The 14,621-nt window shown below is 34.1% G+C and overlaps 1 protein-coding gene across 2 annotated transcripts in view; it reads left to right on the top strand.

The window, feature by feature from the left end:
• The window catches only part of LOC150102617 (serine/threonine-protein kinase VRK1-like), a 254,789-nt gene that overhangs the window by 117,981 nt on the left and 122,187 nt on the right, over positions 1 to 14,621 (top strand). For both annotated transcript variants that reach the window (XM_090398681.1, XM_090398682.1), the window contains exon 4: positions 3,054 to 3,109. In XM_090398681.1, coding sequence (XP_090254807.1) covers positions 3,054 to 3,109 — 56 coding nt within the window. The remainder of the gene's footprint in view (positions 1 to 3,053; positions 3,110 to 14,621) is intronic.

Here is a 14,621-nt window from a genome sequence, read left to right on the forward strand (position 1 = left end):
AGAACCTGTGGAACAAGTAAAACATTTCAGCTACTCAGGCATAATTTTTAGTGAAGATGGTAAATTAAATGTGGAAATAGACAACAAAATCAACAAAGTTGGTATGGTAGGAAGTCAACTGAATAAATTTATATGGAATAAGAGAGAAATTAGCCAAAACACTAAATTAGCTGTATGCAAGACAGTGTTCAAACCAATTTTAACTTATGGATCTGAGAGCTGGGTTAGAAGTAAAACACTTGACCAAAGACTAGAGACCACAGATATGAGAATCCTGGGAAAGATTAGGGGCATGAACAGATGGCATCAATAGTAATATCATATTAAAAACGAGGATATTAGGAAAGAACTTGACATTGTTATCAGGAATGTGTTAGCAGAGCTAATCTCAGGTGGTCTGGTTACTTAAACAGAATGGGAGAGGAAAGATTATCAAAACTAGTGTTCTCTGCCAGGTTGGCAGGAAAATGACCCAGAGGAAGACCAAGGTATAGGTGGATTGATACGTTAAAAAAGTGTCTTAGAAGATAGATATATAAGATCTGATAATGTTGGAGTCTTGACAGGTAATAGATTGATTTGGAAGAAAATTGTAGATAGGAAGTTAGTAATTGTGTAAATTTTTCATGTAGTGCTATGATATCCTGCTTAGGGTACGTCGGAAATTTGATGATGTAATGAAAATTAATTGCTTTGAATTTTAGAACAAAAGTAAAAAGAAAAATTACTCAATATCATCTTCCAAAACTTTAAAAATACTGTGACAACAATAAAATTTGGAGCAGTTTGAAACTTCTGAAATATCAATGGAGAGAGGTGTCATGCAATGATGTCTGCTTTCAGAATATTTATTTAACCTGTTCCTGGAAGAACTAGTCTGTTCCAGTAAACATAGGAATAACTGTGAATGGACAAAATTTATATCATAAAATATGCAGATGATATAGCATTATTTACAGATAATAAAGAAAACTTGAAATATGCACTTGATCTAAATGCAATAAAGACTGTGCATTGAAGGTAATTTTTTGTAAATGGTGCAAAAGGCAACTATGATAAAGAGCTTAATTTAGATGCAGAATGAAATAAACTGCAACAGGTTAAAAAAAATTCAGTTACTTAGGCATATTGATCATAGACAGACTAAATTATGAAGCAACTATTGAACACAGAATAAATCTAGGTTGGGCTACTATGACCACACTTACAAAGATATAGAAAAATGCACATCTCTCCAGGGAACTTAATATCAAAGTATATGTTCAGTGGTACTACCCACAGTTCTTTATGATTATCAAACATAAGTAAGAAAAAAGATTGACAGGTTTTGAAAACGAGCATTTGAGAAAAATAAATAAAACATCATGAACTGAAATGAAAACCAATCAAGAGATTAGAGAAGAATTTCAACTATAATATTTCAGTAATAAAAAGATTCAGAGGAAAAGAGTTGGTGATATGTACAGAATGCCTTTACAGGTTTTCTCATATTCTCTTAAATGGAATGGAATTTAAGAGAATATGAGAATTTTTTTCCATTCCAAATATTAGATTTGGAATGGGAAAAAAGGCCACTGGGAAAAATATTGATAGAAAACATCAAGAGTGTAAGCAGTCTGAACTCTTACAGAAGTTTAAACAACTTGACTGCTGATACATTAGTGAATAAATTAATCTGAATACTCATATTTTAACGAAAAATTTTAATTTCACAAGAAAATAAAAATGCAAAAATTAAACTTCAACTTTACCTAATAATTTAGGCATGGACTCCACCAATGTAGAATTCATTTTTCTTATTTCTGCATCTTAAAACCATACTTTTATAATGTGGATTGTATTAAATTATCCTTTGTATCACAATTTAATTCTCCAAGTCTGTTTTTACACTATGGCTCACAAATTTTCTTTTGGATTAATGTCAGGCAAGTTACCCCATTGAAGCAATTTGATGTTGTGATTTTTGATGAACTCTTTCACTTTTTTTTTTGAAGTATGGCATGGAGAGAGATCCTGTTCGAAGATGAGTTCTTGGTCTTTCTGGATCTGTGGGACCACTCTTTTCCCTATTATTTTAATGCATTGGTCACTTTTCATCATACCATCAATAGGCACAAGTGATCCTGGATCGTCATGTCTAAAAGAACTCCAGGACAGTTCTTTAGCTGGATGTTTAGGAGCTTGTTGAAAGTGGGCAGGAGAAGTCTTCTCAGCCACTGATTTGCAAACATAAGGTACTTGCTCTCCTTGAACCAAGAAATGCTCTCAACAGTCCAATCTTGGTACTATTTTGTCAACAGTGTTTCTTTTTTCATATGTGGGCAGTCCTCCCTGCTTCCAACAATCTTTGATGGACTGTCATGTCAGAAACATTAATCCCACTAGCTGCCAAGTCTCTATTTAAGTCTGCTGTAAACAATCTTGAATAAGTGGTTTTCCTTTTTCATCCACATTTTCCTTTTCTGTCAGGAAAAAAGGTACCTGTCTCCCTAAGCCTCTTTAAAATCACATTAGCAGTATCCAAATCACCACACTTATGGACAGTTTATATTTGAATCATGAATGCATGCTGCAAAAGAATACTTATTTTTGAATGCTTTCTTGGAGAGATATTCATTTTATAACCACACAAAATGAATAAAATGCTATGAATGTCAATTTGTTTACATTGTTAAAAATGCATAACACTATTAATAAACATTGTAGAGACAGTTAAAGCATGCAGCACTCAACCAAAATAGTGAACTAAGAACAAACCAAAATTATTGTGAATCAAAACAAAAACCAAATGAGAAACTTGACAAAAATTTGGCTTCTTCAGATAAATTTGTTTGCTATTGAAGATTGAACTGGAAAGCTATTGTTCATTATAGTCTAAACTACCAGTCTGCCTCAACTACCTTTAGCAGATGAGGAAGATGATGATAAATATCAATTTATTGCCGTATTTATGTTCATTCATTATTAACTGTATAATGTTTAATCATTATGGAGCTTATCTTTGTCAATGACTTTTTAAGATATTGCAGGAACTTAAAAATATTTTCTTCTAGCATCAGATGAAGTAACTAGGCCAGTTGGAATAGATGCACAGTATGTGATAAAAGTGGTAAGTGCAAATTTTTGTTGTTTCTTAGCAGTCGAAATAATCAATTAATTAATGTTTAGTATAAGTGCATAATAATCCTTCTTTTATAAAGGATTATAGTTTTAATAGATTAATCAGAATAGCATAATTTGTATAACTGAAATTTATTAGTTTGAAGTCTCTTTTTTTTTTTTTTTTTTTTTTTTTTTTTTTTTTTTTTTTTTAGCTATGTTTATTTTTGCGGCAGTCTTCTCTGATACTTTGTTTCTCATGTTTGAAAATCTACTTAAATTTGATTATTCCTTATATATATGAAACTGGATATGCATCTTTCAGCCATAATGGAATGGTTGGTGGATCATATCTGGTTTCATTAAAATAACTTCTTGTTGAATAACTTAATGACATGAGTTATTATTTTGTGTTCTTGTTATAAAAAATCTTGAAACAGTTATTCATAATTGCACATCACTTTCATTTGTAATTTGAGATTATAGGAAATTGTGAAACAGATGTATGTAAAATAGTACGTGTGAACTCCTTTGCCTTGTAGCAGAACTAAGGCTAATTATAAAATTCATATAAGAGGGCATGAATATTTCAATCAAAGCAAAATTATCCCCCATCAAATGTGATACTGTAATTTTCTTTTTCTTCTGTGATAGGGATCAACCTAAGTTCTGCAGCAAGTGACTTAATTTTACCTTGATTCTTTCTTCACTTGCACTTTCTCATGTAAAACGTAAGTGCTGGAGTAGCTGTAATATGTACATTTAGGAGCTCCTTGTTTTTTGCTTGTTCTTCAGAGCTGTAAAATAGCTTTCACATGCTTTACTTGGTTTTGCTAGGTGTAGTCCTGCTTTCCAAATTCTGAAATCCTATTGTTTTATGGTTATACTAAAGACAAATCTTCTCATCCTCAAGAGCTCACTTTAGTGAGTACGGGAGTGGTGAACCCGAGGTACCTGATGCTGGACTGTGCCTTACTTCATGTAATATACATCTGTATATTATCTGTAGACCAGGCCCTACTCTTCTTTCTTTCTTGTTGTTCCTCCTGCTACTTCCCCCCAATGCTATTAGAGTAGTCGAGGACTAGGAGTGAATCTTTCCTATTTTACTATTTTTTTTTTTTTATCTCACTCAGTGGGAGTCTGCTTTCCTGCCCAGAAGACAAGTTCGAAGGCATTAAGGTGGCATGTTATAGGATGGATTTAATTGGAAATGACTTGTCTAATGGACATGGACTTCTCTTTGAAAAATTAAAAAATAGCTATTTGGAATGTCTGTGCACACTCAAAATTGATGAGCTAAACAGGGAACTAAAAAAATAGAAACATTGATACAGCAGCAATTACTGAGAGAAAAAAGGAATCTCAAATTCTGGAAGATTATGTTATGATCTTCTCCGAAGTTCCAGAAGACAAATGGGCTTCATCTGGGGTTGCAATTTGGATTAATAAAAAAAAAATGGAAAAAACAAAATCTTGAATTATACTTGGGTATCAGGCAGAATGAAAATTATGAATCAAACATTCAGTATTTTTTTAATTTATGCACCAGTAGATGGAAAAGAGGAAGAGACATGGGACTTTTATGGAAAACTTCAGGAATATATTGATTAAACAAATAAAAAATGAAGCAACAATCTCAATGGGAGATTTTAATGCTAGAGTGGGAAGTAACCCAATAACAGGATGCATTGGAACTGAGGGAGAATCAGTAACAATGGAATTTTATTAAGGGACTTCTGCATATTTAACAATCTAAAAATCAGCAATTCTTTCTTCAGGCATAAAAATATACATAAGTTCACATGGGAAGTAAGATGAACTAAATGAATAATAGATTACGTTATTATTAACAACAAACTAATAATATCATGGATACAAGGGATTTTAGAGGGAGCAAAATTGATAGTGATCACATGTTAGATGAAAGACATACTATATGTACTCCAAAAGAAAAAAAAAAGATAAAGAACCAACAGCTAATAAACAGTTTAAAATTCACCTCCTATAACAGGAGAGTGTTAGAAACTTATATAAAAGCAGAATAAGAGATAAAATAAAACCAACCACAAACAATATTGAAACTAACTGGAAAAATATAAAGGAAACCATACTAAAAGCAGCAGAAGAAAGCTTAAGATACAAATCTATCTGCAGAGCAAAAACACTGCTGACTATATACAATATAAGAAACTAAGATAATATACAGAAAGCTTTCTTCGAGAAGTATACGCAGAGAAGGTTGGAGTAAATATGTTAAATCATTAGAGCATGATATCACTGGACCACAAAGAACAGATTTTAAAATTTTCAGGGAACTACAAACAACAGAAAATTATTAATTAAGAAATAATCTAATTTCCAGAGAGGATTGGATAGAACACTATGAAAAGCGAGAAATAGAAAACAATGACAAAACTCACAAAACTAAAGATATCAATATACAGGAAAGTAAAGAAGAAATAGTAATGGAAGATTTTAAAAAAAATTTAAAAAATCAAGAAATAGAAAAAAGCCTGGGCCTAGATGGAATATGCAGACAATAGCTTAAAAGAAAACCTACTTAAACTCTTCAATAATATCTGGAAATATCAAAATATTCAAAAAAAAATGGGAAACTGGAGTGGTAATAAATGTCCACAAAAAAGGTCCCACGGACAAATGTGGAAATTACAGAGGCATTAATCTTTTAATACAGTATCTAAACTACAGGGTGTTCGGGATAAATTTGACATATTTATAATTAATTATATTTTTCCGTAAGTTACATGTATTAACACACACTTCTCTTCATTTAAAAGTTTGGACCCTTCTTCATTCATATACAAGATGTGAGAAAGGATGGATAGCTGGAACCCACCTGAATCATGGAAGAGAATAACTTGTATCATGATGATTCGTGCCCGCCATCAAAATAAGGATATTACGACTGCTGCCCAATGCTCCCTGAATACAGTAAAAACAATCAGACATGAACTAGAGACTTGCAATGGTGACTACGAGGATGTAGCAAGAAGAAAGATCCCTAGCAGACGATCTGATTGCGTTCGTACAGCAGAATTCCTCGCAAATCTGCAGGAACAGGTGTTGAAGAACCCTGGCATTGGAATTCGGGCTTTGTTCGTGGAGTTGCTAACTGTAGTCAAGCCTTGGATAACAAGGGTAGCCAATGGTAGGCCGTATGTATGGCAGCAGGATTCGGCCCCTTGCCACACCTCTGGGAAAAGTCAAAAATGGTTGTCTGAAAATTTCTACGACTTCACCAGTCCAAATGTTTGGCCTCCAAACTCCCCAGACCTTAACCCCATGGATTATTTTGTATGGGGCGCAGTTGAAAAAGACACCAATCGCACTTCCAGTAATACAAAAGCCCAGTTAATGGATAAAATTAAAACAGTTTTTGCGGCCCTTCCCAGGGAGACTGTAGCATCAGCTTGTTCGAGGTTCCGAAGCAGAATTGAAGCTGTGATCGATGCTAATGGTGGTTATTTTGAGTAAATCTTGTTGATAGTATTGTAATTAACTCTGCCTGTAATGTTTTTTTGTCAATTCATTAAATTTAATAGATACAAAGAAGATTTTCTTTTTCCTTACGAAACTGTCAAATTTATCCCGAACACCCTGTATATGCAAATATCTTAAAGAGCAGACTAATTAAATATATAGAAAATTATTCAGGAGAACAGTGTGGTTTTAGAAGAGGCAGAGGATGCACAAATGCCTCTTTCACAATGCAGCAGATCATAGAAAAAAGAAAGAAATTTAACCTGCCCACTTCTATTAATTGACTACAAACCAGCCTATGATAACTTGAACAGAAATCTACTCTGGAAAATATTACAAGATAAAATACCTCCTCAACTAATTGAAGCAATAAAATGTCTGTACAGAGAAACAAATTTGCAGATGGAACATTATCAAACCTATAACCATAAATAAAGGAGTGAGACATGGTTGTGGCTTATCCCTGATTCTATTCAACATTTACATAAACAGAATTCTAAAAGAGTGGAAAACAACTGTTAAAGATGGAATTAAACTAACAAATAATATACAACTAAATACAGTACTTGATGCAGATGATCAAGTACTAATTTCAAATTCAGAAGATAAACACTAAATTGCAACTAGCCATCTTAATAAAATAGCAAAAAATTTTTAATTTAAATCTCTGAAACAAAAGCTATGGCAATGTGTGGAAATACCATTCAAAACTTCATAATTATGCTTACCAATAAAATAATAGATCAAGTTACGGAATTCAAATATAGTCATCCCTCGACTTATGTCCGTTCAAAGATATGTCCATGATCCTAAATAAAGGAATAACATTTTTGACTATACTTTGAAAATTCTTTGAAAAAGACACAAGTGGGCGTAAAGTAAAAAGTTTCTATTTATTAACAATGCACCATGTGTAGTGGCCACAGTGCATTCAGCGGCAATCGGCACTGAATGTCTTCAACAGTTCTTCTGTTGATTTTGTGTTTGAGAAATAGGTTATTTGTGCATTTATTGTTAAATATTTGCGATATTTTATGCAACATTGCCCTACATGCCCAATCAAAAAACCTAGTGAAGAATCAGAAATAGGGGAGCAATTGATCTTGAAATGAAGTTGCAAGTTAAAAAGCAACATGAAGCTGGTAAGCCTCTCAATGTGACTGCACATGATTTCAGATGGTCTCATTCTGCAGTGATGACCATTTTGAAAAATAAGGATAAAATCGTAGAGGCTGAGAAAGGATCTGCTTCCATTAAATCGGCGATAGTGACGAAGCAATGACAAGGTTCTATTGGTGATATGAAAAGCTACTTGCATCGTGGATAGAGGATCTGAACCAAAAGCGCTTAGTACTATGACTGTAGCTGCTACAGTACTAAGTCTCTTCAACATGTTGAAGGAGAAAGCAGGGCCCGATTACGGCTACAAATTCAACGTTTCTTCCAGTTGACTCATGATATTTAAGCAGCATTTTGCGCTGCATAATGTGAAAAATGTATAGTGAATCTGCAAGTGCCGTTGAGAAGGCTGCCAAGGAGTTTATGGAGAAATTGGATAAAATTATTATGGAGGAAAATTATTTGTCACAGCAAATATTTAATATGGATAAGACTCCTTGTTTTGGAAAAAAATGCCCAAACAAACATTCATCCAAAAAAAAAAAAAAATCTAAAATCTATACCTGGTTTCAAAGCTTTTAAAGACTATATTACGATTCTGTTAGGGGAGGATAATGTGGCTGGATATAAACTGAAACCATTTGTGATATCGCAGAGTGAGAATCCATGAGCCTTCAAAAACATTAGGAAGCATACTCTTCCAGTTCATTATCGGAGCAATAAGAAGTCGTGGATGGCTCAAAAATTGTTTGAGGATGCCTTAATTGACTGTCATGCAAGTGAAATGGAAAACTGTTGTGTGAAAGAAAATGTAGCATTTAAGATTTTAATTCTAGATAATGCTCCAGTCATCCATCTTATATCTGTATCTTCACATTTCAAGGTCATGTTTCTCCCTCCAAACACTACTTCATTGATCCAACTGATGGATAAGGGAGTTCTTACAGTGTTTAAGGCTTATTATTTATGGAGCACTTTTTCACAAGCCATTTCTGCCACTGAAGGAAATGACTAGACTCTCATGCAATTCTGGAAAGTATTCGATATTTATCATGCTATTTAAAAATATTGCTGTGGCTTGGGACGAAGTGACCTCTGAATGTATGAGTAGCATATGTAAAAAGACATTAAGTGCCCGTGAAGAATTGGTCGAACTGGAGGAACAACATGTTGTAGAAGAGACAGAACGAGAAACAAGAAGAGGTAGTTGAACAATTCACAGTGAAGGGTCTTGCTGAAATGTTCTCTGCAGTTGGTGATGTTTTCATTGGGATCCGTGTCTTCGGACATGGACCCCAATGTAGAACGCTACTTATTAGTAGAAACAAAAGTACATGGTGCGTTTGCTTGCTATAAACAAATGTATGATGAAAAGAAGAAGAGGAATGAGCAAAGCACAGTGGGCATTTTCATCAAAAAAATAAAGGTTATACCAGAAGAGTCGCAGCCTGGTACTTCCCATAGGGAATGTAATGAAAATGTGATCGGTGTCGACTTACGTCCTGCTGGATGGAACAGAACCCGGGCATAAGTCGAGAGATGACTGTACTTGGGAAATATAATCTTGCAGTTCAATACTGATTCACAATTGGAAGAAAAACTACAAATTTATAACAGAATGAATGGCATAATTAAAAGAAATTTAGGAAAACAAGTGACTAAAGAAACTCAGTTAAGATTACATAATATGACTTCTAAAACATCTCTCAAATTTAGAAGTGAAACTTGGATTCTAAAACAAAGAAACAGACAAAGATTAGAAGCAGCAAAGATGAAGTTTCTAACCTCTCCTGGGACTCACTAGATCAGATTTAAAATTAAAAAAAAAAAAAACAGAAATAAGAGAACGATTACATACAAAAGACATCATACAAGAAATAGAAGAATATCAGCAAAATTGGCTACATCACACAGAAAGAATGAATAATAATAGGATTCCTAAACTAGCACTAGAATATAAACCTACAGGAAGAAGAGACTGTGGACATCCAGGATTAAGTTGGAAAGATCAACCTCATCTGCAGAGTAGGAACAAGACTTCAGACGATGCCTAAAGACAAATGTCCTGATCCACTAATTTCATCCTTTTCATGATCTGAGACTACTTATAAAATACAAGTAGCAGTAGCACACGTCTTAAATTAATATGAAAATGAACTGAAACATGGAAAATATTTAATTACATTTTGAAGAGTAATCTTATAATGCAATTAAAACATCTGTGTAGGCATAATTTTTAGTGACAATGGAATATTAGATATGGAAATAAATAACACAATAAGCAGTGTTATTATGGTGGAAAATTGAATAAATTTATGTGGAATAAGAGAGAAATCCGCTAATAAAACACCAGTCTCGTGTTGGTTACTGGCAGTCACTTAAAAATTAATATAATTGTCTTCCAAAAACTATCTGGATTTGACCTGCCCAGGAATATATCGACAACGGCTAATTAGGATTCATACAGGCCATGGTGTATGTCGAGACTTACTTTCAAAGTGGGGTAAGATACCAAATCCCCACTGTCCCTGCAGAGCCAAGACCCAAACCATTTACCATATAGTACAGGAATGCAAGCTGACAGCATATCCAGGTGACTTTAAGGATATCTTTGACCTATCCCCAGAGGCGATCAACTGGATCAATAAACCTAAATGTTAAAATATGACTAATCTTCTGTCTGATGCTTGTCATAAATTTCATATTTGTATTTGCCTGAATGTAGATTTTTTTTTTTAATCATATGTATCTTATCTATACTCATGTGTATTATATCTTATTGTCTTTTAACGATGTGTACAAGCCATATGATAAATAAATAAGCGGATTAGGCTGATGTGTGAGCATCCATAGGAGTGGTATGTTTTTTCAGGAAGCATGGATTTCTGATGAGCATTGTGGCATTTTATATAATTTCTAAATACAGAGATCCTGTAGGCATTTGGGGCCTTCCTCCATTATGATGAATCAAAACATGTCTTCATATGTTGAGATTATCCTTAAAGTGCTTCTTTCCTCATATTCTTGTATTTTGTCTCTCCTTCAACTCCAAGAAGAAAACCTATTTTGGAAGGAATCTAACATACAGTGACATGACCAATGCAGAAAAAAAAAATCACAGTGTGGTGGATAATCATTGCCTTGATACACATTGCAGTTATCCTCAATCAGAATGGTGTTTAATGCACCTGTTTTTCCTCTAAAATCAGGATTCTTTGAAGACAACTTTGATGGTGTTTTTCCAGTTGTTGTTTTTTTTTAACACTAGTGTAGTCGTGTAGACATTGCTCATACTTGTTTTAACTTATGAATCTGAAAGTTGGGTTAAAAATAAAACACTTAAAACCTATATGCTATGGATGAGAGTTCTGAGGAAATTGAATACACAATGAATGATACCTAATGAACTTATGGGATGTGTGAAAAAATCTAAAGTGGCATGGTTGTATAAACAGAATAGAATAACAAGTTTTTGTTGCCAGAGACAGTAGGAAAAATAGCTTGAGTAAAGCTAAGGTCTGTGTGGACTGTCAGTTGCATATTAGAATTACAGTGTGGGAAAGCCAACAAATAAGATTATTTTGGAAGAAAATTGTGAATAGAAAGGTAGTGATCACATAAATTTAATTTTGTAGTACGTCATAGCATTGATACTATCCCCCTTGAGGATAATGTCAAGAAGTGAAGACTCTAAGTTTATTTGATGTGATCATTAATGATGTCACTCTATATAACATGAATGCTGTTAGAAAATGACTACTTAATGTCATCTATTGTGTATCTTCCAACTGCAACATCTGATGTATGGGTAAAGAGCATTGTGGCATGGTCGAAAAGAAATAGACAAAGGGTAAAAATATATATATATATATATATATATATATAAGGATGCAGAAACATGCAAGGATAATATTTGTACTTATTTCTGCATCAGGTGATGTAAGAAGTGACATGTTATTTCTTTCTACATAGATTTTTGGTATATATACATTAAGAGAGGCATCTGTTTGTAGTTTTTTAATTATAAGATCTTTTTTTTTTTGTTTCTTAAAAAATAAAAAATGTTCTAGTCTCAATGCAGTGTCATGAATCCATTAATTAACATATTGTTCACATGTTAACAACAATTTGATTGGTTTTCAATTTTCATCTTCTAATATTGGGTTAAAAATAAAAGAAGTGTTCCACTTACAGGGATTCCTCCATTTTTCTGCATATTCCATGAAAGCTCATCCTGACTTACTAGCCAGGATTAGTTTCTTTTCTTGATTGGCTTCTTTATGTATCTACCATGGGGTTCTTATTTTTATATTTTTGCATATACGAGGGTGGTCTGAAAAGTTCTTGGCCGCGACCGTAGATGGCAACACTGTCGTCAAGATTTTTTTTTCTAAGTGCATACATTTATCATAAATTATCCATGTGAAATTGCAAGTCATACTATCAAGTAGTTTGTTTTATACACTGTCTGAAGCAAAAGTGTTGTCTGTATCCCCTTGAAATGGGTAAAATTCAGTATTGTGTAAATTCAGTATTGAGTAAGGTTTAATGCCAAAAGAAATTCATTCAAAATTCAAGAAAGTTTATGGGCAGTCTTCTTCGTTTTCGACAATTAAGAAATTGTCGAAAACAAAGCTGCCAAATTTAAACGTGGCCATACCAGCCTTTAAGATGATCCACATGATGGATGTCCAAAACGTGTAACAACACAAGAAATCATTGATCAACTTCACGATATGGTATTGGATGCCTGGCAAGTCAAAGTGCATGAAATTGCTGAGACTATAGGCATTCCAAAAGAACGTGTAGGATATATTTTGCATGAAGACTTGCAAATGAAAAAGCTTTCACAAGATAGGTTCCTTGCTTACTCACAGCAGATCAAAAATGCACTTGCACGAAAATCTCTGAACAATGCTTGGAGCGTTTTAACAAGAATAAAACTGATTTTGTGCGTTGATTTATTACTATGGATGAGACTTGAGTTCACCATTACACCAGAATCCAAACAGTAGTCAAAACAGTCGAGAGAAGCTGGTTGTTCAGCGCCAAAGAAGACTAAGTCAGTTCCATCAGCAGGAAAGGTCATAGCATCGGTGTTTTGGATGCTAAAGGCAATTTGTTTATTAATTGTGGGTCAAAGCTGTACAACTGAGAGAAGACCTCCACATAGCCTTTAAAGGAATGCAGAGAACCAACCAGGGCTTCTGACCTAATGTCCAATCCTGACCTTCTCGAGGTGCACCCTGTTGGGTATCTACTTGGATACTGAACGAACGAGAACGGGCTGGCAATTTCGGATTGAGCTGACCAAATTGTATTCTTATTGGCTTAAACCAATATACAAAATTATAGTACAACATGACAAAATTTTATGCCGGCTGGGGCATCACCCAGTTAAACAAGGCCCCCGTTATTTTCGCCAGGAAATCAGGGCAAACAGCGAAAAGTCAGCTACTGGAACAAATCTGAAAGCACACCCCAACTCAACATCACCAGAGTTAGAGATCAGTAGTATCAACATAAGAAGCCTGAATGGCAAAGAAATGGATCTAGCTGAGGAATTAGATGAGTACCAGATCGACATAATACGGGTGACTGAAACAAAAAAGACAAAAACTGGTGAGATCTTTCTGAGCAATAAATACAAAATGTTATATTCAGGCAATGACAATCAAGGAAAAGGAGTAGCCATAGTATTCAACACAAAATACGAGGCTAATCTTCTTGAATGGCAGGCAGTCTCAAGTAGAATGATGTGGGCAAATATCAGAATGGGGAATTGGGCAATGATATTTATTTGTGCCTAAGGTCCCACAGAAGGTTCTACTAAGGTAGAAGTGGAGGAATTTTTTGATGCTTTAGAGAAAGCAACTGACACAATGAAAAAGGAAAAGTTGGTCCTTGTTGGGGATCTAAATAGCAGAGTAGGAAATGATTGTGAGACATACAAAAATATTTTGGGAAAATTTGGAGAAAAGGGCAAAGCTAATAATATTGGCAAATACCTGTTGGATTTCTGCTCGGGACATGGACTCGTTATTACTAACTTACTAACACAATGTTCCAACATAAAAATGTGCACTAATTCACATGGAGAGAAGAGGCAAGGAATAAGAAAAGTCTCATTGACTATGTTATTGTTGATAGTGATGCTTGTCCATTGGTACAGTACACCAGAGTGTACAGAGGATTTGAAATTGGAAGTGATCACTATTTAGTCTTGAGCAGGATAAAATTGAATTTCGTATTGAAAAGAATAACATGTAAGAAAGTTTTAAAGCGAATAAAAGTTGAGCAGCTTTCAGATGTGAACTGTAGACTAAAATACACAAACATTATTGAAGAAAAAATGAAACAGTTTGAGAACAGGGACCAAACCTTGGAGATTCAGTGGCAAGCCTTGAAGAAAACCCTGATTGATTCAGCCAGAGAGGCATGTGATGAGGTTGTCTGCAAGGATAGAAAAATTAGAACTCCATGGTGGACACAGGAAGTTAAAGAGGCAGTGCAGGAAAAGAAGAAAGCATATCAAACGTTCCTGGCAAATAAGTCAGCTTGTGCATTGAGAGAATACAGAGACAAAACAAATGTAACAAAGCTAAACAAAAGTTATGGGAGGACTTTGCCAAGAACATAGCAAATAAATATCAAAAGGTGGTTAGATATTCTGGAGGTTGTTGAAGAAGTTTAGAAATGGAGGAAAGAGTGCTGTAAAAGGAGTTAGAGATGATAAAGGTTACATGAAAACAGGAGAAAAAGGTATCCTTGACGTATGGAGTAATTACTTCGAAAAATTGCTAAATGAAACAACCAGTGATAGCACAGTATTAAAAAAACATTTAATAGGCGTAGAGTCAGGAATACATATCCATACTTGAAGTAGAAAAAGCTATCAA

This window comes from Typopeltis vanoorti, chromosome 10 (genome assembly GCF_054136105.1).
Source record: "Typopeltis vanoorti isolate ZY-2024b chromosome 10, IOZ_Tvanoo_1.0, whole genome shotgun sequence".
Classification (NCBI taxonomy): domain Eukaryota; kingdom Metazoa; phylum Arthropoda; class Arachnida; order Uropygi; family Thelyphonidae; genus Typopeltis; species Typopeltis vanoorti.